Source organism: Halichoerus grypus, chromosome 8, assembly GCF_964656455.1.
Source record: "Halichoerus grypus chromosome 8, mHalGry1.hap1.1, whole genome shotgun sequence".
NCBI lineage: Eukaryota > Metazoa > Chordata > Mammalia > Carnivora > Phocidae > Halichoerus > Halichoerus grypus.
The window spans coordinates 117077087-117100111 of NC_135719.1; the positions used below are offsets into that span (position 1 = coordinate 117077087).

General features: G+C 50.1%; 1 protein-coding gene and 1 long non-coding RNA gene across 2 annotated transcripts in view; one reads left to right on the forward strand and one right to left on the reverse strand.

The window, feature by feature from the left end:
• The window catches only part of FNTB (farnesyltransferase, CAAX box, subunit beta), a 61911-nt gene extending 48866 nt beyond the window's left edge, over nt 1–13045 (forward strand). The window contains exons 9-12 of the mRNA XM_036120202.2: nt 208–340; nt 5786–5897; nt 6703–6817; nt 11648–13045. Coding sequence (XP_035976095.2) covers nt 208–340; nt 5786–5897; nt 6703–6817; nt 11648–11779 — 492 coding nt within the window. The 3' untranslated portion in view covers nt 11780–13045. The remainder of the gene's footprint in view (nt 1–207; nt 341–5785; nt 5898–6702; nt 6818–11647) is intronic.
• Nucleotides 13046–16800: 3755 nt separating this feature from the next.
• Nucleotides 16801–22449, reverse strand: LOC144382789 (uncharacterized). The gene is made up of 2 exons (XR_013450190.1): nt 22140–22449; nt 16801–20522 (listed from the first exon to the last, which is right to left on the reverse strand). It is a non-coding gene; the product is annotated as an uncharacterized LOC144382789 (long non-coding RNA).
• Nucleotides 22450–23025: the final 576 nt, after the last annotated feature.

Here is a 23025-nt window from a genome sequence, read left to right on the forward strand (position 1 = left end):
CCTGGGAAGAGGTGGTCCGTTGTCTGTTAGGCACGGAGCCGAGATGCGTACCGGTTGCCCTGAAGGGGTCCAGCTGAAGTGCTCCACACTGCGTCTGCGGCAGTGAGGGGCAGGAAGAACAGCCCACGCACTGGGACTGCCGGTGACAAGAAGCCAGGGGATGGGACCTTCGCCTACAACTGCCTCTCCCTTGTCTGTCATTCTCAGCAATGGGTGACCAGCCGGCAGATGCGCTTCGAAGGTGGCTTTCAGGGCCGCTGCAACAAGCTGGTGGACGGCTGCTACTCCTTCTGGCAGGCGGGGCTCCTGCCCTTGCTGCACCGCGCACTGCATGCTCAAGGTGAGCCCGGGGGGGTGGGGGAGAGGGGCTGGCGGGGGCCTGGCGATGTCCTGCATCTGCTCACCAAGTCAGGAAGCCAGAGTGCTTTTTTAGGGGGGCGGAAATGAGCTCTGTCTGTCCTGGATTTCGAGTGCCCGGTGTGGAACCTCCTGCCTTGGGCATGCATGTGCAGACCAGGATTTAACTCCAGTGTTTCAGTTGCGTTACGGGTGCTGCTTCAAACTGGCTGTGGCCGGCAGGGGGTGGGTGTGTGTCCTGGGCCCCGGGGTGACTGTCACCTCAGCTGGGTGTGAAGCCAGTTTCCAGTGCAGAGTTCTGTACCAGTCATATCAGAACTGAGAACCCACGCTCTGCACGTCACGGTCACAACAGTGACCACACAGGCACTTTCAGAAAGGGGCAGAGAAACAGAACCCGTGCGGAAAAGATCCACCATGTCTGACGGGCTTTGTAGTTGCCGCCATTAGAAATGCCACCATTAGAAATGCCGCCATTAGAAATGTAGTTGCTGCCATTAGAAATGTAGTTGCCGCCATTAGAAATATCTTAAGTTCATTGGAGAGTCCTAAATGCAAGTTTGTTCCCACCTACGCCTGGAGTGGTGAGACCTGTGTTCATTTCTGTGGAGTCTCAAATGGGAATTCCAAACCAAAGCACTTAGAGAGCAAGCAAAACTTCTGGGAGCCTTCCTTTGTTATCTCTTGAAATCTCAGGTTGCCTATGGACTCCCAAATCATCCTTATTTATTTTATGTGAGAGCAGGGTGTCCCTGAGGAAACCAGTGGGAGAGGGGAAGTCATGGCTGCCCCAGTGGGTCCTGATCTGTTCTTGGAGTGAGATCCCTTGGCCCAGAGGGAAGGTTTTCTTTGGACTTAGTAGTTGGGTAATTACTTGCTCAAATGTGGAAGATGAGATTCCTCCCTACTGCCTTGCCATCCCCCCATGCCTTTTTTTCTTCTTTGGCTGTTCTTTCTGAGCCCCTTTTCTTTAGTTTCTTCATTTCATTTGAGTTGTGGCCACTTTGGATACGGACTTGAGGTAAACAGAACCTCTGCCCTATCTTCCCATTCTCCCAGTCGTAGTCTGTCCTGAGATTCCTTGCCTGGGGCTCCAGGGCTTTCGGTCTCAGGGCGTTAAGATATATCATTCCCCTGACTCTGGAGCCTGCACTGTCTCTGGCTTGACCATTGTAATAGAGAAGTCAGGAACTCCCCAAGAGTCCAATGTTTCAAAGCAAAAATAGCTTGGGGTTTTAGTGATTTCTTTATCTGGAACTGGTGAGGTGAAGCCCCTGGTAAAACGGTCAGCCTTTCACAAACCTGCCCCTGGGGGGGATGCGACGCGGTCCTAGTGCTGTTGCCAGGAGCATCCCGGAGAGAGCTGTTACAGGAGCGGCACCTGCCAGTGTCTTCCTGGGGGGGCTGGGGGGGTGGGACGATGGGGGGCTGACATTTTGTTTATTGTAGCACACGCTCTGGAGGCCTAATCGCATGCAAAGCTTTGCCTGTGGAAAAGGTTGCCAGTGAATCTTGGGCCTTGCAGCTTTTTTCACTGCTTGGGAGAAGCCCTGGGTTGGGCTTGAAGCTCACCCACTTCTCAGCAACAGTGATAAAGGAAAAAGGGAAATGTCTTAAGCAGTGGGCATAATACTGACATTGGGAGTCAAAAGGAGATGATGTGTAGAAAGATACTCATACTATGATCAAAGGTTTCAAAGCAGTATGTATATAATTCCATTTTTTTTAAGAGAGAGAGAGTGCAAGCAGTGGGGGCAGGGCAGAGGGAGAAGGAGAGAGAGAATCTTAAGCAGGTTCCACGCCCAGTGAGGAGCCCGATGGTGCTCGATCTCACGACCCTGAAATGGTTGACCTGAGCCGAAATCAAGAGTCTGATGCTTAGCTGACTGAGCCAGCCAGGTGCCCCTATAATTCCATTTTTAGTGAAGAGTTGACTCCAAAAAATTACTAGAAGGTATCTGGGTTGTGAAATGACAGGTGATATTTGTTTTCTTTCTTTGTTATTTGTATCTTCTGATTTTCTACAATTAATTTGTATTTCTTGCATAAAGAAAAACAAATGTTATTTTACAAAAGAAGAGAAATTCTATAAACAAAACAAGTAGCAAGGTGGGAAAAATTATTTGCGACAAATGACAAAGGGCTAATTTCTTTAATTTGAGAGACTCCTACAAATCACTAAGAAATAGCTGAACAACCCGCCTGAAACCCAGGCAGAGGATCTGAACAGGGAGATACCAGACAGGCAGGGAAAGAACTGCTGGTGGTGTTACTTCTGCTACCACTGCCCCTCCCCCCGGGCACTCAGCCTCAGCCTGGGACTCAGCGGAGTCCTTCACTCGTATTTTCTCATTTGAGCCTCAGAACAATATCATGAAACAGGTACTCTTGTCACCCCTGTTTTACAGATGAGGAAACGAAGGACAGCGAGGCTCAGTGACCTGCTCTATGATACCCGATCGCCACCTATGCCGGTGTAACCGCCGCAGATGGCATAAATGGAACAAAAAGATGATAGTGAAAGACATGCAAATAAAATCAGTGGGACACTGGTCATTTTTACTGTCAGATTGCCAGAGTTGAGGAAACGTGGTGCCCAACGTTGGGAAGAGTGTGGGAAAACAGGCACTCTTGTACTGTCAATGTGGGTGTAAACAGCTGTATTGGTTTTCGGAGGGTAGTTTGGAGACTTGTTTAAATTACTTAAACCAGGCTAGTGCACGGTCAGGAATTTACCTGCAGAGATATTAGCAAAGGATGTGTATTGAGGTGGAGTTTAATGGCGAACAACCGAACTGCTCATGGAAAGGTTAATACAGGTTAAGCGGTTAAGCGTCTGCCTTTGGCTCAGGTCATGATCTCAGGTCCTGGGATTGAGCCCCGCATCAGGCTCCCCGCTCAGCTGGGGAGTGTGCTTCTCCCTCTCCCTCTGCCCCTCCTCGCCGCTCATGCTCTCTCTCTCAAATAAACAAAATCTTAAAAAAAAAAAAAAAGTTAATAGTTAAATATATTACGATTTCTCCATACCATGGTTACATGCAATGGGCTACTATGGAAAACTCTCCGGAACCCAACATAAAGTGTAGAAAGTGTGGTCTGTGTGCACACAGGCTGAGAGCCCCACAGCTTTTCCTGGAAGCGAGCAAAACCCCTTTAACAATGGGCACCTCTGGCAGAAAGATGGGAGTTGAAGGGAGGGAGACTTATGTATTGAATTTTTTTTTTCCTTCTGGACCATACTCTGCTTTTTTCTTAACCATGTGCATTCCTACTTTTATCTCAGTAAGCGACCCAATACACTTTTTTAAAGGCGATGATCCTATTGCTAGTTAAAGAGATAAGAAGGGGCCGACCCCTGGCGGCGCGCACACCCAGTCGGACCTCACCAGCCACCTCCACACAGGTCGCTGGTGTGTGGGTGTAGAACGCAGTGGTTGAAGAGAAGAACAAATTATTAAGATTTTTAAACTATAAAATGCTGACTAAATGAGAGAGTTCTTTGGTTTCCGTGGAGCTGTAGGAAAGCAGCAGGCCTGTGAGCGTGTGTTTGGATTGGCGGTTACCAGAGGCCCGAATGTGCTCGGAGGCATACTTGCAGGCCTGTTTTTGTCCACTGAAGTTGAGCTCCATGTCGCTGTACCTGTCCGTTACTGTTTGGGAACACTTTTCTAAGGGAATCTTTGCGATGCAAAATGACATGATGATGGGGATTCGTAAGGTGAGGGAGAAGCATGAAGGATTTAGAAGGCTGATCCCAGGGCCGTCAGCAGCACCCTGTAATGCCGTCTACCTTCCTCCGTGATGATGTGTGGTGCTGCGCGAATTCCAAGATCCCTGGAAGCTCCTTGTCGGGTTTGTGAACTTTGAGCTTGCAGACTTCAGTAACACAGCACGTCATTGACCCACTCTGTAATCTATCTGATAGTAAACGTAGCAGGTTCTTTTCAGATTCCGATTTTAGTGATAGGTGAGCACTTACCTTAAAATAATAGTCTTTTATTTCTTTTAAGATATAGAATAAAGGTATATTTTGTACAGATGTTTAATGCAGTTTAAGACATTTGCTTTTTTTTTTTTAAATAACAGCTTCCTTGAGATATAATTCACATAACCATACAATTCACTTATTTAAAATATACAATTCAGTGGTTTTTAGTGTCGTCACAGATTTGTGCAACCATGACCATAATCAATTTTAGAATTTTCATCACCTCCCCAAAGTCCCTGTACCTATTAAATAGGCTTCTTTAAAAAAGAAATCACAAAGGATTGATTGATTACAGCAGAGAAAAATGTATGCCTGTAGTGTTAAATGAAAAACACAAAATACAAAATGATAATAACTATATAGAAAAATGCATAGAAACAAAAAAAGACTGGAAAAAGAAAAATTAGCTTTTAATTGCTATTTACAGATTGTTTGCTATCTTTGTAGTAGCCCAGGGATCAAAGTATAAAATTAACCAAGGACTGAATGCATGTGTGTAGTTTTTAAAAACCAATTCCCATTTAAGTGCTTCTGCAAACATCCATCTGTTGGCAGTCTGTCTCTCCTCCCCACTTGATAACTATACAGCACACGGAATTCTCTGACTGTACGGATTCAGCTTCGGAGTGTAGAAGCCCAGTTGCTTGTCCCTACTTTAGTATTATTACCAGAATTGCCATTTTCTGCTGCTACCATATTAGATGACGCAAGAATCCTGGCAGTTACTAGTAATGCTTCTTAGGAAAAGTTTTTGAGCCAAGAGAAAAGTTGGAGGACGCCCTTTGGAGATAGATTAAGTTCAGGCTTAGAAAAGAGAAGGAACAGACATCACCCCTGTTGAGAGTTCCCTTAGCCAACTGGAGTCAGACGTGCTAGAGGAAGTGTCTTAAGAAGCCCAGAGCAGTATAGGGCGCCTGGCTGGTGCAGTTGGTTAAGTGTCCGACTCTTGGTTTTGGCTCAGGTTGTGATCTCAGGGTTGTGGGATTGAGCCCCGTGTCGCGCTCCAAGCTCAGCACGGAGTCTGCTTGGGACTTTTCCCTCTCCCTCTGCCCCTCTCCCGCCCCCACATAAAGAAAATCTTAAAAGAAAAAAAAAAAAAAAGAAGAGGAGGAGGGACTTGTGGACTGATCAGGGGTAGTCACAGGGTGGATCTGGAAGGCGGAGCTAGCCAGCTTGCTCACACCTCCAGGGATGTGGTTTCGGATGGGCACCCACTCAGCACCGCTGCTCTGACTCGAGTCGAAGGTCAGGAGAGGGACGTATCATGGGACTCGCGTGAAGGTGTTAAGTGTCCTGAGAATGTAATTTTCAAAATTAGTCCAGGAAGAATAGAGGGAACCTTAACTGTCCCCGGTGGGTAATAAAGTACAAAGACGTAACTGATACCGTGTTGGCTGTTGCCCTGGCGTGGGCCCGCCCTGACCCTCTGCCTTCCTGCAGGCGACCCTGCTCTCAGCATGAGCCACTGGATGTTTCATCAGCAGGCCCTGCAGGAGTACATCCTTATGTGCTGCCAGTGCCCCGCCGGGGGGCTTCTGGACAAACCTGGCAAGTGAGTGCCTTCTCTCGGGGGAGGGAGGGGCAGGGAAGGGAGAGAGGGTGTGCCACTCAGGCCTCCCAGAGCTCTGCAGAGGTGTGTGCGGGTGGTGGGGGGGGTCCCTTTCCATCCAGATGCTTAGTACTAGGGTGAAGCACCCCCGTGGGGGCACCCCTTGCAGTACCATCCTGGCACCCCTGAGCTCACATGCACCCCCCCTCTCCAGGTAGGTATACAGATTGCCGGGGTGTAGCTTTTCTTTTCTCCTTTTTTTTTTTTTTAAATTAAACTGATCTAAATAGAATAGGATACAGGATTTTAAAACCCTTGAGTGTCGTAAACAGAAATTATAATCACAGCTATTACCACGTAGATTAAATATTTTTAGGCGCCACAGTCAAAGCAAAGGGACATCAGATAAATCCTGTCCCCCTCGCTATTGGTCATGCGCACACCCTGCCCCTGTCGACATCCAGGGGAGGGCCCAGCTCAAGGCTGGTCCCCAGCAGTTGATCAGGAAGAATTTGACCCGTTTTCTGAGCATTTTGGTAGTCTTTTGGAGAAGTATATTAATTTAGCACCAGCACCACCCTGGAAAGCCCTTTCCAGAAGACAGCTGGAGGGCCCCTGGAGGGGCCGACTCTGCAATGCCAGTTCCCGCTGTGGGGCAGGACGGAAGGACGGGGCTTTGAGAAATGCCGCCGGGTGGCAGTGGGATGTGGGGGTGCATCCTGGGCCCGGATCTCTTGTTGGAGGCTGCGCCTGCGGGGCTTTGTGGGGAGCGGAGGAGCCCCTGCTCAGAGCCACCTTGTCCGCGCAGGTCTCGGGACTTCTACCACACCTGCTACTGCCTGAGTGGCCTGTCCATAGCCCAGCACTTCGGCAGTGGGGCCATGGTGCACGATGTGGTCCTGGGTGTGCCGGAAAATGCTCTGGTAAGACGGGATGGGGGGCTTGACACCCCTTCTCCACAGGGTCCCCAGGACCGTCCACGCATCCCCTCTGCAGCCTTCCGGGAGGAGCTGGTGACTGACGAGGGAACCGCCTCAAGGCAAACTCAGGCTTCCAGGTGGGGGGATCCATCTGTGACAAAAGTTCTGTGCCTTTACCCCCCGCCTCAGGACCCAGACCTCTTGCCATTAGTTCATCCGAGGCAGCGTACTCAGAGGCAGTACGTTTCTGGAACCCCCGCATGTCTGTGGGAGCCCTCGGCTGGCGTAGCGGCTCTCCAGAGGAGCTTCTGTAAGTGAGGTCCCCCCCAAAATGCGCCGCCACGGCGCCCTGTGTGTGCCCCCCCAGCACTCAGCGCAGTTTGGAAATGTGTGTGTTTAACTTGTTTTTGGCTGCTGCCCCCCAAAACTGGCAGCCGCGCGAGGGCAGCGTGTTCGGCCCGCCTCCAGCCCTAGAGCAGCCCGGCCGCAGGAAACACCCCTGAGCCCAGACGTGAGCCTGGGACACGAGTCCATCCGGCACTGTCCGCAGCCAACAGATAATGGGGCCCGCGCAGACTGCCACGAAATAGTTCCAATAGAAGGAACACAGATGGCCAGTAGATGGATGAAAAGATGCTCAGCCTCACTGATAAGCAGGGAAAATGGAAGTAACCACCACTCAGCTTTTTCAAGTCGTAACATTTTTCCATATTTGCCTCCCACGCAACCCTTCTCCCTTTGTCTCGCTCCCCCGTCCCCAGCATCACCTTGTCCTAAGTCTGACACTCGCCATGGCTGCAGGTGTCTTTGTGCTGTCACTGTGTGTGTGTCCGTCAACAACACAGGGCAGGCTTTCGTGCCTGTTAGAGCACGATCCGCCACACCGCATACTGTGCATTGCTTTTCTTGCTGACCGTGTACTTCTGACGTTTATCTGCGTTCACGTGTTGCTCTGGTTTATCCATTTTAACAACTATACGGCATTCCCATGTGTAAGTGTACCCCCAGTTTCTCGGTTAACATCGACGTGGTTTTGGTTCGTGCTGTTGCAGACAGACTTGCAGTGTCCTTTGTGTTAGTTTGTCTAGGAGAGACTCGCTGGGTTAAAGAGAAACACACACTTGATCTTCACTAGGCAGCGCCTACCCGTCCCCCCCAGGGTTGTGTTATTTGACGCTCACACAGTACTCAGGGTGCTGCTCCGTAGTGCGACCTTTCCTTTCTGCCATTCGATACATGGGAAGTGGTACCTCAGTTTTATTTTTGCATTTCCCTGATGACTAGTAAGCTTGAGCATCTTTTCAGAAGCTCATTGACCATTTGTGTTACGGCTTCCGTGAATTGGCTGCCATCTGCTTTCTTTCTTGCTGATTTGTAATTTTAATTGTTTGCCCTTTTCTTGTACATTTGTTGGAGTTCTCTGTGTGTTCTTGATAGTAATCCTGTGTCGGTGGTGTGTGTGTAGTGAATCTCTTCCAGTTCGTGACTTGTCTTTTCACTTTTCGTGGGTTTTTTGTTGTTGTTGTTGAATAGGAGATTTATATTTTATAGTGAATAATTTTATTGCCTTTTTGGTTTTTGAGGGTGTGGAGGGGTACTTAAGAAATCTTTTCTTACCCTGAGGTCATACATATATTTTCTTCCCAACAGTTTAAAGTTTTGCTCTTCCCATCTGGATTTTTAATTCTCCTGGAATTGATTTTTGTCTGTGGTGAGGGGGGGATATAATTTTATCTTTTTTCCATTTGGATGCCCAGTTCACCAGCATCACCACTAATGGAAGTTTACAACTTTCCTTCTGATGTGTGTCCCATGTACGTCACGTACTCAAGTTTCTATATCTGAGGTGACTCTTCTGTTCCTTTGGTCTGTTCGCCTGTCTGTGCTATGTTTTTTTTTTTTTTTAAAGATTTTATTTATTTATTTGAGAGAGAGAGAGTGAGAGCATGAGAGGGGAGAGGGTCAGAGGGAGAAGCAGACTCCCCACTCAGTGGGGCGTCCAAGGTGGGACTCGATCCTGGGACTTGATCCTGGGACTCGATCCTGGGACTCCAGGATCACGACCTGAGCTGAAGGCAGTTGCTTAACCAACTGAGCCACCCAGGCGCCCTGTCTGCGCTATGTTAAGCAAATCTTAAATGCAGGTAGGCAAGTCCCATCCACCTTGTTCTTTTTATTCAAATTTGCCCTGCTAGTCTCTGCTTTTTGCCTTTTCCTGTGGGTTTTAGGATCAGCTTATCAAGTTCCACAAAAAGCTATAATGGAATTTTTATGGGAATTTGCACTGGATTTAAGATTAATGGGAGAGAACTGACTTCTGAGGCTTTCCATTTGTGAACACAATTTTTCAGATTATCTTACACGTCCTTCAGTGGTCTTTTACCATTTTCTCCACAAAAGACTATCACATCTTTTGTTAGACTTGTACCTAGGAAATTTATAGTTTTTGTGTCTGTTGTGATTGGAATATTTTTTCCATTATATTTTGTAACTGGTTGTTACTAATGTACAGAAATGATATTTATATTTTAATTTTGTATCCAGCCACCTTGCTGAACTTGCTTAATAGTTGCAATAGTTTGTAGAATCTCTTGGATTTTCTATTTAGAATGTGATGTTATTTTAAAATGAGGACAGTTTTGCCTTTTTCTTTCTGATTCTTTTTTTTTTTAAAGGTATTTATTTATTTAGAGAGAGTACAAGTGGGGGGAAGGGCAGAAAGGGAGGAAGAGAGAAAATCCTCAAGCAGACCCCGGGGCTCAATCTCATGATCCTGAGATCACAACCTAAGCCGAAACCAAGAGTTGGACACTCAACCAACTGAGCCACTCAGGCACCCCTTTCTTTCTGATTCTTAAGAGTTTTCTTTCTTTTTCCTGCCTTGGGATATTGGCTAAGACCTCCATAGAGTACTGACTGGAGACAGTCATAGGGGGCGCTCCTTATCTTGCTTCTGGTTGTAATGGGAAGGCGTCTATAATTTCACCATCACGTAGGATCCTTACTGTTTGTTTGTTTAAGATTTTATTTATTTATTTATTTGAGAGAGAGAGAGAGAGAGAGTGCACAAGCAGAGGGAGGGGCAGAGGGAGAGGGAGGGGCAGAGGGAAAGGGAGAAGCAGGCTTCCCGCTGAGCAGGCAGCCTGATGTGGGGCTCGACCTGAGCTGAAGGCCGACTTTAACCAACTGAGCCACCCAGGTGCCCCAGGGGGGTTTTGATAAATACTTCTGATCTGGTTAATGATGTTACTTGCCCTCTCTTCCTGGTTTGCTAGGTTGTTGTTTTGTTTGTTTCAATCATAATCTAATATTAAATTTTATTGAGTGCTTTTTCTACACCTGATTTTTCTCCTTTAATCAAATATGCTATTATTTTGTTAATAAATGTTCTGATGTTAACCTTACATTCCCAGGATCAGCCCGTCTTAGTCATAGGACAGTGTGTGTGTGTTTATTTAATACATTGCTGGATTCAGTTTGCTAATATTTTTTGGCTATTTTTATTTAGGATTTTTTGCATGATATTCATAAGAAAAACTGATCTAAAATTTTTGTTTTATTGTATTGCTCTTTCCAGTTTATATTTCAGGATAATATCTTAGCCTCATAAAATTAGGTGGGTATTTTCTCTCCCTGCCACGCTCCGCCCCCCCCCCCCCCCCCCGCCTTTCTTTTTTTAAGTCTTTGAGAACATTTGTACAGGTTAGAGATTATCTGTTTCTTGTAGGTTTGATAGCACTTGCTTGAGAAGCTGTCTAGGCCTGGTATCCTGGGGCAGGAATGATGGGAGCAGAATAATCAACTGTATTATTGATTTAATTTATTCATGTACATTTTAAAGAACTTGAGTAAATTTTGGGAAAACTTGTATTGCTCTATAGAGTTACTTAGTTTATCTGTACTTTTATATGTTTTGGCATTAAGTCGCTCATAGTATTCTCTCTTAAAAGTTTTAAAACTTAGGGGCACCTGGGTGGCTCAGTCAGTTGAGCATCCGACTCTTGATTTTGGCTCAGGTCATGATCTCAGGGTCATGAGATCGAGCCCCGTGACAGGGTCTGCACTCAAGGTGGAGTCCACTTGGGATTCTTTCCCTCTCCCTCCCCGTCCCTCCCTGTTCGCTTGTGCTCTCTCTCTAAAATAAATAAATAAAATGTTAAAAAAAAAAAAAGTTTTAAAACCTCTCCTGCAATTCTGTCCCCTTCTTCATTCTCCCCAAATGGAAGAGTCGTGAATACTGGCCTCCAGTTGTGCTCTTAGACCAAAAGTTTCTTTTGGGTTTCTGTGATGTAGTGGGATAGAAAAGAATTTAAACATGGCCTGATACCTTTACTGCATCATAGGGTTGTGGTCCTTTTTCCTGATTACAAATGTAAATACATGGTGATTGTTTTAATAATTGGAATATATATAAAAGTATAATTAAGAAAATTTAAAACAATCCTATCACTGTTCCTGTTTGGGTATATGTCCAATTTTTGCCTATAAATCACATCTATAAACACATTTTCAAAAAGTTTGGGATAACGTTGTGCATACCATTTTCCTCACTTAATACCTTATAAGCATTTGCCCATATCATTAAATATTTTGAAAGCATGTTTTTAAGTGGCTACATAATATTCCTTTGTGTCCCATGTACTATTAAATGTTTTTACTAATTCCTTGTCCGTGGACATCAGGGCTTTGTGGGATGGATCTCCCTGGGTGTCTCTGATGAGTCCTTCTTCTTGCTAAATTCTTACAGGTGCATTTAATTTAACGGCTTCAAGGCTGTGCACATTCCCAAGGACCACTGGGGCGATTAACTGGCATCTGCCCTTCTCTTTGCAGCACCCCACTCACCCTGTGTACAATATTGGACCAGATAAGGTGATCCAGGCCACCATGCACTTTCTGCAGAAGCCAGTCCCAGGCTTTGAAGAGCACGAGGATGAGGCACTAGCAGAGACCGCCAGCGCCTAGAAGACAAGGGCCCGTGGCTCTGTGCTCACCCACCTCCCCGGTCGGACCAAGGTGTATACGTTTCGATACCTACTGCACTCTGTGCTGCACAAGCCTTGGCCACTGTGGAGCTGTGGTCCTTTGTCCTTTCTTGTTAAACAAAACAAAACTGATGGCTCTGGGTTTGGAGAACATAGTGGCGTGGTTTTTTTAAAACTTCTTTCCACTTCTGGCAAACCAAAAATCTGTCAGCCCGCGCGGCACCTGCCCCCGGCTCTGGCCCGGCCAGGGTTGCTGGGGAACAGTGCATGCCGGGCAGAGGCAGCCCCTCGCCGCCAGCTCTCTGGCCCAGACAGTCGTATTGAGATGAGTGGTGTCTGTGAGTCACTGCTGCGACCCCCGCTTGCACACCACCGTCAAGTCGCCAGGAAGGTGCCCTCCCACGGGTGGAAATAAGTCTGCCCTGTGCCAAGGGGGAGGGGGGGCTTTGGTCCCATCAAAATGAATTCTCCAGAAAAAATCATGGTGGGACTTCACTAGGAGATGCCCAGGGCTGTCACCTCCCACCGCGGTCATTTGCAAGGGAAAGGAGCTGGGGGAGGGGGAGAAAGGTCTTGGGTTGTGAGCTCCTCCGCCTCCGCACCCGAGAACCGAGCCACACCTCTCCCCAGGGCCTCAGCCACCTGTGTGGTGACTTTGACCCAGGAAGCCAGTTACCAGTGGAAAATGAACCTCCAGTTCAGTTCTGCGCCCGAGGAAGCAGCCCCGTGCCCACCCCTCCCCGACCCCATCATGTACCATGACAAACCCCTCTCGTGTCCGCAAGGCAGCAGCGGCGGCCCGTGGCCACTCTGCGTGTTTCCACCTCCCGTTGGACTCCCGGCCCCCTCAGAGGCAGTGTTGTCTTCTCTCATCCCAAGTATTAACGCTACTAAGTCTTTCACCTTAATTTGACTCAGGATTTATTCACGTCCTGCCCACTCTAGGCTCACAGAAATAAAATCAAGTGCTAGATGGGCTGGGGGCCGCCCAGAGTGCTCAGCCTGTCGGGGCCTCAGCTGCACGCAGGGAACCCTTTTTGGTCGGTGGGGGCTTGAGTCGGGCCACCTGTCCGCGCGGCTGACCCGGCCTTCACGTACGCAGCCACGGACTGCGGGCCGACCGGAGCGCGGAGGTGCAGCAGAGGCTCTTCTCGAAAACTCTGCCCTTCGCAGCCTCTAATTCCCTATTGCTTTGGCGGATGGGGCTATGTATTACCTCCTTGAAATAAAAAAGAATAACATTTTCTATGATGGCTCTCATTTGTGATTGGTACCGAGAAAATTCCCTCCGGATGTCCAGTGGTTGGCGGTACTGAAGATTGTTCCCGGATCGCCAGTCTCCTGCGTGCAAGGTTCCGGGCCCTGTGCGTTAGCGGTCACGGGGCTCTGGCTTGGGCCCCACCTTCAGACACCCGCTCCAGCCAAGGCCACAGTGGGCCTACCGGCAGGAGAAGCTGTTTCTCCCCAGCTCCCCAGAGCAATTTGGTTGACTCCCCAGCACTCTGTACACCGTGTCTCATGGTCCGTCTGTGTGTCTGTCTCCTCCATCTGACTCTGAGCAGGGACTGTGCTCCTGAGTCCTAAGGCAAGCATTCAGCAACAGGTGGGGGCGGTCGTCCTGACCAGAGGCAGGGGGCTGTCACCGGAACAGGAACAGGCCAGAATCCTGCAGGCAGCTGGCTTTCGTCGAGGGATGAGAAGAGGGTGTCCTCCTCTTGGAATATAATCCCTGCCCCTGTGCTCCCAGTGTCCTGACAACAAAGCTTGGGCCACAGAGCAGCATGGTCAGATGCATCCCTGCTGTCACTGTAACTAAAGGTCAAGCCCTCGCACACCGGGAGCTTCGCACGGTGGTAGGGCATGGGTTGCGGTAATGGGTGTGGTTAAGAGACAGAAGGGATCGCCCTGGTATGAGCTGGCTTTATTACACCCTGGCCGCAGGGTTTGCGCCGGCCCCAGGGGTAGGTGAAGTGTCTCTCGGTAGAGGAGAGAGGGTCCTTTGCTGGCATGCTTATCTCAGGGCTTTACGCTGGCATAATCATGAGACTCCCTTCCTGCTCCCAGTTGGGTCTGGAGGATTTCCTGATTTTACAGCATTCAAGTGAGTGGTAGAGATGAATTCTCAGATTTATCATGTGGGTCCTTAAGTAGAAGGCACTTATGTAGCATTTAAGGTGGGTTACCCCAAATATTTCCCCATCAATAAATACAAAACTACCACAGATCTCTATATCCACATGGGCCCCGGCTTCCCCCTTGGATCCATTTCAGACCCACCTTGAGCCCCATATAAGTTGGGCTACCTGCAGGAACTCTCCAGTAGCTTCAGCATCCCAACTCCGAGGGAAGGGTCATGGTCTGGGACAGGGAAGTAAATGCTCTTTATGTCTGCGGGCTATCCTAGGCTCTCTGTGGTCAGGACTACTAAAATACAAATGCTGCAGAGACCAAATATTAACAAAGATGTGGGATGTCTCTCATTCTCTGGGCTAAGTTCAGTTCGATGAAAGTTTGCTTTCCTAATGCTGATAATCAGACCTGAGGTAAACAATACAGAGGTCTATCATGGAGCGCTACTCACTGTTGCTTCCATTTGGGGACACAGGTATTCAGCTGAGGGGAAGTATTTGCTATTTTATTAGTCTACCATCTACACCAGGGGGAAGCAAATTTTCTCTGTAAAGGGCCAAATACTAAATATTTTAAGCTTTGCAAACCACTACTCAACTTCAGTCTGCCATTGTAGTACAAACAGCCATAGACCAAGTGTGGCTGTGTTCCAGTAAAACTTTATGAAAACAGGTGGTGGGCTAGATTTGGCCCAGTGGGCTGTAGTTCGCCTACCCCTGATCTAGACTACACCCCATCCGTATTCATTCAGCATTCTTCCACATCTTTCATGGCTGAGATGCTTTCCATGTAATACTAGTCTCAAATGACAAATGGGCTTGGTAAAGTTTGTATCAAATATTCCAGCCACCCACACGAGCAGTTCAGGGCATTCACTGCCTTTGAACAGGAAGGAGAACTGTGTGATTTAAGACATGGCTACAACTTGCTTCACGCAAAGAGGAAACGTGTTGACTCACAGACAGACATCCAGGAATTAGCTTGGCTGCACGGCTTCGGTAGGTTTCTCCATCTTTCTGTATCAGCTCCAACCTCAGGCTCTCTCCACGTGAGTGTAAAATGTCAGCAGCAATAGCTCCAGACCTTACAGCCTCTCGGTGAAGTCCAGCAGACGAGCAACTGGCACTGTCCGGGTCTTCCTTGCTGGCAAGAGTCACTATGTGTCATTGGCTTTGATGAGGCCAAGGACCTTTCCGAGAAGCAGCCCAGTGGCCAGGAGATGAGAGTGCACCCATTGACCTAAGTCTGGATTACATGCTTCTCCCATGAGTGGGCAGTGGGGTTCCATCAGAAACACACAGTCTAAGAATGGGGAAGGAATGAAGCCGCAAATGCAGATTAGGGTTGTAGCCTAAGGGAGGACACGGATGCTAGCGAGACAAATCACCATTGCTCTCTACAACCGTGGATTATTACTGAGATGGAAACCTGTGGTGGACATTGTTGGCATCCATTCCTCCCCTCCCCAACTGTGGCGGCCAATAGGCTTGTGTGGATTTGATCCCCTTCCTTTTTCCAGGTCCAGGCCCTGATTGGCCTAAGCCAATCATCTTAATCCATCCATCTTTGCTTCAGTAATTTGTTCAGGTTTGGCAATAACCCAAGCCGAAGCCAGTCAAATGGCTTGGCCCAGCCCCACCGATGGATGTGGGGCCAAGCACGTGGCCTAAAACAGACCAAAGAGAGAGAAGCCCTGGACATTATATGATGGAGGAAAAGCACCTCTCTCCCGTGAGGGATGGTGGAATGTGTGGCCTGGGGCTCCTACAACCATTTTCCTACCTAGAAGGAAGCCAGTCTTAGAAGCAGTACACACAGACTCCCCGACTCACTGAGAAACGTGGCCAGAACCCTGATCATACCACTCCTGCAGCTTGCCTGGTCTCTGGATTTTTCAGCTATGTGAGCCAACCTGAGTTGGATTTACTATTACTTGCAACCAAAAGCATCCTAATACCTACAAAACCTGATCCCATATTAGCCCCTTGGCTATCAAAGTCCTTACCTGCTGCCTGAAGGACACTGACCCCCCTCTTGCCACATCCACCCAAAGAATAACCCCTAAGAGTGTTCCTTCTGACCTACTGCCTTGTCTCATTTGATCCTTGACTCAGCCTCATGAGGCGGGTGAGGCAGGTGTATTATCTGCGTCTTACAGCTGTAGAAACAGGGCAGAGAGCTTCAGTGAATCACCCACGTTTCCGAGCTCTTGAGTGGTGGAGTCTGAACCTGACCCCAGATCCGCTGCCTCCAAGCCCATGTGTTCCCATGCCTCCAGGTGTCTAAAGGAAGGTGAGATGGGTGGTCTCACGAATGGGGGCAGGAGCTAAACATGCATGGGTTACCTCCAGGGCTGGATGGCTGAGACCGCAAATGCTTGTCCCCATCTTTTACCAGGACAAGGACGGTGACAGCCAACAGCAGGTGCAGGCTCACCTCACCCCTCTAAGCCACCTCCCACTCTGCCAAGTCCTCAGCGTAGAGCGACGCTCCCCGCCCCAAATGGGTGCCACCCCAAGTGCGGAGTGTGACACCGCGTGACTCCCAAGCAAGGTCGTGGTGAGTCAGTCTTTCTGGGAGCAGATCACGGCCCCGAAAACAGCCCGCCCTCCACAGCCTGGCCTGGCCTGCCTAGCTGGTTCCTGGACATCCTCTTCACTTCCCGGCAATAACCTCGCCTCTGCTTTCCACCAGCTGGTGCAGGAGGCTCAGAGAACGGGGCCAGGTGCCGGATGCCTCCCTCCCACTTCTTGAGCACATCCAAGAACAACCAGGCAGGCGGTGCCAGCCCAGCTTACTGGAAAACTTTCCCTGCCCCCTGCCCCTCCTGCATAAACACGACTCCTGCAAAATAACAACAATAGGAACACATTTTAAAAAACAACCTTTTTATTTTAGGACAGTTTTGGATTGACTGAAAAATTGCAAGGATCGTAGACAGAGTTCCCATAGGCCCCTTAAGCCAGTTTCCCTAGTGTAAGCATCTTACACTGGGATGGAACCTTTGTCACAACGAATGAACCGATATCGACACATTACTACTAACTAAAGGCCATAGTTCAGTTAAATAACTTAGTTTTTACCTAATGCCCCTTTTCTGTTCCAGGATCCCATCCAGGATACCTCATTACATTTAGTCATCAAGTCTCTCCTTAGGCTGCTCTTGGCTGTGACAGTTTCTCTTAGACTTTCCTTGTTTTGAGTGACCTTGACAGTTTTGAGGAGTACCGGTCAGATATTTTGTAGGGTCCGTCAATTGGATTTGTGTGAAAACCATTAGACTGGGGCTGTGGGTTTTGGAAGGCAGGCCCCAGAGGCCAAGCACCCTCTCTTCACATCCTCTCAAGGGGCCGTGTGTCCACATGGCTTATCCCTGGGGCCGTTAACCTTGGTCACCTGGCTGAACAGTGTGTTTGGTTACCCCACTGTGAGATTCCTCTTTCTTCCCCTTTCCAGACTGTCTGTCCCCCTTAGTAGGAAGTCCTTGTGCACGATTCATATGGCGGGAATGGAGAGTTATGTCCCACATCCTTAAAGGTGGAGTATCTACATAAATTATTTGGAATTTTTCTGTGGGAGGTTTGTCTTTTCTCCATTTATTTATTCAATCGTGTTTATATCGGTATGGACTCACGAGTATTGATTTTATACTTTGGGTTATGTTCCATACTATGTTGCTCAGATTGTTCTGGCTTTGGCCATTAACTCTTCCAGTTGGTTCCTGTGTCCCTTTGACATCTCCACACTTCCTTACTTAGAAAATAATAATAAAAAAGTAATAATCATGCATTTTGTCATCCCTTTTCTTTCAAGAAGTATGGCATGTTGACAATTGTTGACACTGGAGAATGGGTACATTAGGGTTCAGTACATTACTCTCTCAATCATTGATAACATTCAGTTCTTTCCAGAATAAAAAGTACTGCGTGCCAGTGATCTTGGATGTGAGACTTCATGCTGTCCTCTGCCGTACCTGTGATGGCCTGGGCAGATGGGACAAAGGTGGTGACAGGAGCTGAGGACGTCGGCTCCCAAGTCAGAGAAGGCTAAATGTCACAGCCTTATCGAGGGCAGGGCCAGGGGACCCTGGGACTGCATGGGGCTCTGTCCCCCAGGCAGGCTGACCAGCGCCTGGCAGGAGAGTGGTGAGGGTCCGGCAAGGGGCAACTCTGGAGGGGGATGACAATACCCAGGAGAGCTATGCTGCGCTCCCAGGAGGGCTCATCCAGTCCCCCCCTCTCTCTCGGGAGCAGTGGCTGCCTGGGCCTGGATACCAAGGCAGCCAGTGACTCTGGTGGAATGGGCAGCAGAGGCTCTGGCCCACCTTCCCTTCACCCAAAGCCTCCACTGGGCGCTTGTGGGGAGGGAGGAAGGCGAGCACACCAGAGCTCGGGAAGCGAGGGCCTGGCCCTGTTCCTTGCCCCTCCGCATGCCAAGTCCGTCGTGGAGGGCCGGGCTTCAGATCCCTTCGGCTTCTGGAGTGCAGACGTGCACCTCTGGGCCATGTGCTCGAGTCTGGTCTCTGCCTCCTCCGCGCTTCCTCAGCTGCCCGGAATCTCCCCAGCGCCTGCCATCGCGCTCGGCTCAAGATCCGTGCTGCTCACAGACCTGGGCCGAACCCTCCTAGAGGCAACCCCAGAACGGGCCGGCAAGCGCACAGAAACGCTCGTGCGCCAGAGGCTGGAGTCGCTTGGCATGTGCACCTGTGTGTGTGGGGGGGGCGGGGGTACCCCGCGGTAGGCCAGGCTCTGTGATAGCGAGGAAGCAGCGAGCACGGAGACCAGGCCCTGGCCTCGGGGGAGCTTCCAGCCGGAAATGCCTGCCGAAGCGCTCCCAGCAGCTCTGCGCGGAGTGGCCAGCCCCGGACTCATCTCCTGGGTGGGAAACCTGGCCGAGCTGTTTGAACCAGAGTTCCTCTCCCTGAAGTCTCCCACTGGCCTTGTGGTGGCTGTTTGCTGTGGACGTGACATTCCTTCTCTTGGCTGGCTGGCCTTGCTGTGGCCTTTGGCCCAAAGCCATCGGCCACTGTCCTTTAGCCCCAGACCCGCCCCTGCCACCTGTGAGCCGTCGATGGCACGGGAGATAGGAAACAAGGAAGCTCTCAAGCATGTGCGTGGGAGCCGCACTGTCGGCTCCTCCGGCTGGGGGTGACTGAGGCGGTGGGGGGCGGCTCCGCACGCCCACTGGGTTATTTCTTGGCCCAGACCCTGCGTGGCTCACTGGGCCCTGGCAGGAGCCAGCTTATGGGGTATGTACCCTTCTCAGCTGGCCTGCTATGGTAGCTGTCAGGTTTCTGTTTCTCTTGGCAGGACACTCAGACCCTCCTCACGTTCAGCACTGGAGTGGAAGGTTCTGGCACAGATTTCTTAACACTGGATTCTTCTTCCCTGCTGCCCCCTCTGGCCTTCAATTTACTGGGAAAAATTAAGAGACTGTGCTGGACAGTTTTGCCTGGAGAAGTCTATCGGTATACAAGGGCCCCACTTCTGCCATGGACATCGGAGGAAAACAATCCTAAATGGGGCCTGCCAGTCAGAACAGGCCTGCCCAGCTGGTTGGGAACTGTCCAGGGCCACCCGTTGGGCTCTCTTCTAGACACGCCCATCCCGCTGGGTGTGTGTGCGTGCACAAGGTACACACATGTCGGTCAGCGTGAGCTAGAGTGTGTGGGCCCTGGGGTCTAGTCCACATGGAGAGAACAGGCTAGTCTGTCCCCACCTCACCTCTCCAGGCAGCTCAGCTCCAGGGGCCCCCGAGAGGGAAGGCTGAACAACAAGGACTCAGCCGCTATCGGAAGCAAGCCCGGGCAGGAAAGAGCGAGCAGCCACAAGATGGGCTTGCAGGATCCCTGTGCATGGCTCAGCACGGGCCGCCAGGCGATGCAGAAATCTGAAGTAAAACCAGGATGGAGAATAGGGCGAAGGAACCAGTATGGTAATGGGTCATGGCTCCGATCCAGCTAGCAAGGCTGTATTTCGTTTCCATGTCCAGAGTTTTTCAAAAGGTAGTAAGATTTGTGGTCTTGCTTGAGTTCCAACAGAAATCAAGGAAAGCCTATTTGCTACCACCCTCTGGTATTCAACATGGATTTACTTCCTTTTAACGATTAAAATGAAATGCACTGAAGGATGGGTTTTATTCCCTCCGTGTTTCAACAAAACTCAAACAGAATGGTCACACAGCCCAGGGCCCACAACAGCAGACAGACCTAGGGCTGGCTAACATCTGAGTACTTACCAAGTGCCAGGCACAGTTGAAGGGCTCTCGCACTTATACCCGTACGCCTCACCATGGCACTTGGTGCTATCTCTGTCCTCCTGTTCTGCCTCAGGACACCGGGGCAGTGTCACCCGGAGCCAACCCAGGAGGCACAGGGAGCCGGGGGCCTGAGCATCAGGCACTAGCCCGGGAGCTGCCCGGCCCCGCCCGGACCCTGACGGAGCGACGAGGACACTCACCAGCTGGTGACTGTTCGCCGGGAGAGCCTCCGGAACTCCAGTGGGGGACTGCCCGATGCCGTCACTCCGGCCCGGCGTGAGCCTGCTTATCCAAACTTGTCCAGGAATGGGGTATTTGGCCACTTTGATTTCCATCTCAGGAATTAAGTAGAAGAGGTTTTTTGTTTATCCCCTTCCCGAGGGAAGCCTGGCGCTGTATTAATTAAATTAGTCCATGCCTTAATAACCCCACACAGTGGAGGGCTTTCTGTCTTCGCCCATTCGTGACCTAGTGGGGCTTCCGAAGGGCCCTAGTTCTCCCCGTGGTGTTTCCATTGGATGGCCAATGCAGAGGCCCGCAAACTTTCTCCCTACCCTGCGTTTCCTCCTCAGGCTAGAGAAACTGTTGGGAACAAAGAAAGGCTCTGGTTTCATGTTTCCGGAGGCTGTCCAGGGTGGAGCCTGGCCAACAGGCCCGAGAGACAGCCTTGCTCCGACTGGCCTATAGACCTGCCCGGCCATCAGAGGACAGCCAGTGTGTGGTATAAAGATGGGGGAGGCCCCATGCCATCACCCTTGCTGGGGGCTTCAAAAGCAGGCGTTAGGCAGCCCTCAAGAGTGTGAGAGCGCCACTGGGAAAAGGGAAAACGCCAGCAAGGCAGTCCTATCAAGCGGATGGCTTCCTAAGCCCCTCTCTTCCCGCCCCCCCCCCGCCTTTCTCCCAAGTGCAGCCTTAGAGGGCCTGACCTTACGCCCACTTTGCTAATTTGGCTCAGCTGCGCCTCACACTTCCTCCAACAGCTTCTTTCTGTTCTCTGCATTATTTTCCTTTTGGGAGTCAAACCTAAGTGCATAAGAACCATGTGGGAGAGCCCGTTGAACAGACGGGCTCTGGCTGTCGGGCCACAGCATGCTTTAGGTCAGAGACGCAGGAGCCCAGAAAGGCTTTGAACAAGCACCCCTGGGCGTGGCTCAAGGACCCCACCCTGAGTACCAGCACCATGGGCACGACACCAGCGTCCGAAGTTCAGAGGCTCCAAAGAACAGCGGGAGGAGGGAACGGCAGCGCCTCGCTCGGGCTGACAGCAGGCCTAAGGAACCCACAGGTGCCTCTTCGGTTTTAAAGAGCGTGTCAGTCCAGTCCTGGGGTCCCCTTGCTGTCTCTTTATTCACCTTGCCTTGGAAGGGGTGGGAAGCGTCTGTGGGACCCCCGGATGTCCGCCCTCACATACTGCAGGGAAGGCTGGTTGCAGGAGCGGGGTTTTTCCACCTTCTGGTCAGCCCTGGTCATGTGCTTTGTGTAGCTAATGAGCTGGCACCGGGGTGCTCACTAGGGCCTGAGGTCGAGCACGTTATAAGCATGATTTCATTTAACCCTCACGGCCACCTGATGAGGCTAGGACTATGATTATCCTCGTTTTATGGATGAGGACACAGGCTGGGAGAAGCGGCTCCGAGATGAGCAGCCACTGAGAGCCAGGATTTTGAACTCAGGCAGTCTGATTTCAGGAACCCAAGCATAGAACGCTCTATTTCTAGAAACAGAATTCTGCTTTCTTCAGTCCCAGGTCAGGGCTCCATCTCCGCTCATCTACTTAGTCTTGTTTCTCAAACCTTTCCCAGCTAAGATGATAGCTCGGTGAGCTAATTCTTTGCTGAACTTGTAGCTACTCTACATATGGGGTCCGCATAGCAAGAATTTTAAAAAACCGGGCCATTTAAAATACCCTTGTACTTGGGACAATCGTAAAGGTAGGAAAATACCAAGCTTACCATTGCGAAAGAGAAACAGGTGGCTTTCTCCAGGACGCTCGGTGCCGCAGTGACCAGGCACATCACCAGGTTCCCCAGCTCTTTGCCACCTGCCACAGCGCAGCGACTCGCTGGCCGAACAACCCAGGGTCAGCGTTCGGTGTCCCGGGAGATGCGTACCTTGGCTTCCTAGACAGACCGGAAGGAACCGAGCCGGGACTCTCATTTGTCCCCTGCAGCGAGCACAACCTCCAGCTTGGGTCTCCTACCTTGTTTTCTTTTCTGGGAAGCTGTTTTCTTCCATCACAGCATGTAGTCAGGTGGTTCACATCTTCCCAGGAAATAGTAGCCTCCCATCCGGGCCCTTTTCTTCCAACTGGTTTGTTGAAATTTTGAGGAGCCGAAAACTCAAGCCCTTGTCCAGCCGATATCCTGGAGCCAGGGCTGGCTCTCGGGGCCATCGCCTACGGCTCAACTGCCCTTCTCCCCGCTCCCCACCTCCCACGTACCCAGCTGCACACTCCTTCCACCTCAAAAACACAGCTTCACCTGCAGCTTGCTCCTGAGGCCCACCCCTTCCCTTCCGAGCCAATTGTGTAGGAGATTTATAATTAAGGCCAGATATACACAGATATAATAAACGGCAACAAAAAAGAGGAAAGCATGAGACCTTTGAGGGCTTATTAAATCACCTAACTTCATTCTCATTTTCTTATTCTTGTCTCTATTCCTGTCTTGGAAAGGAGTGCCTTTAATAAATAGGATGCTGTTCTCCCAGCATCCTTGTTTTCCTAATTGCAATCATGGTTTTGGGGGTTTGGTTTGATCATGTTCCAAACTGCCTGTTGTAGAAACACGGCCTACCTATCAACTCCCATTAACCAAAGAGATGCTCTGAACTCGACAT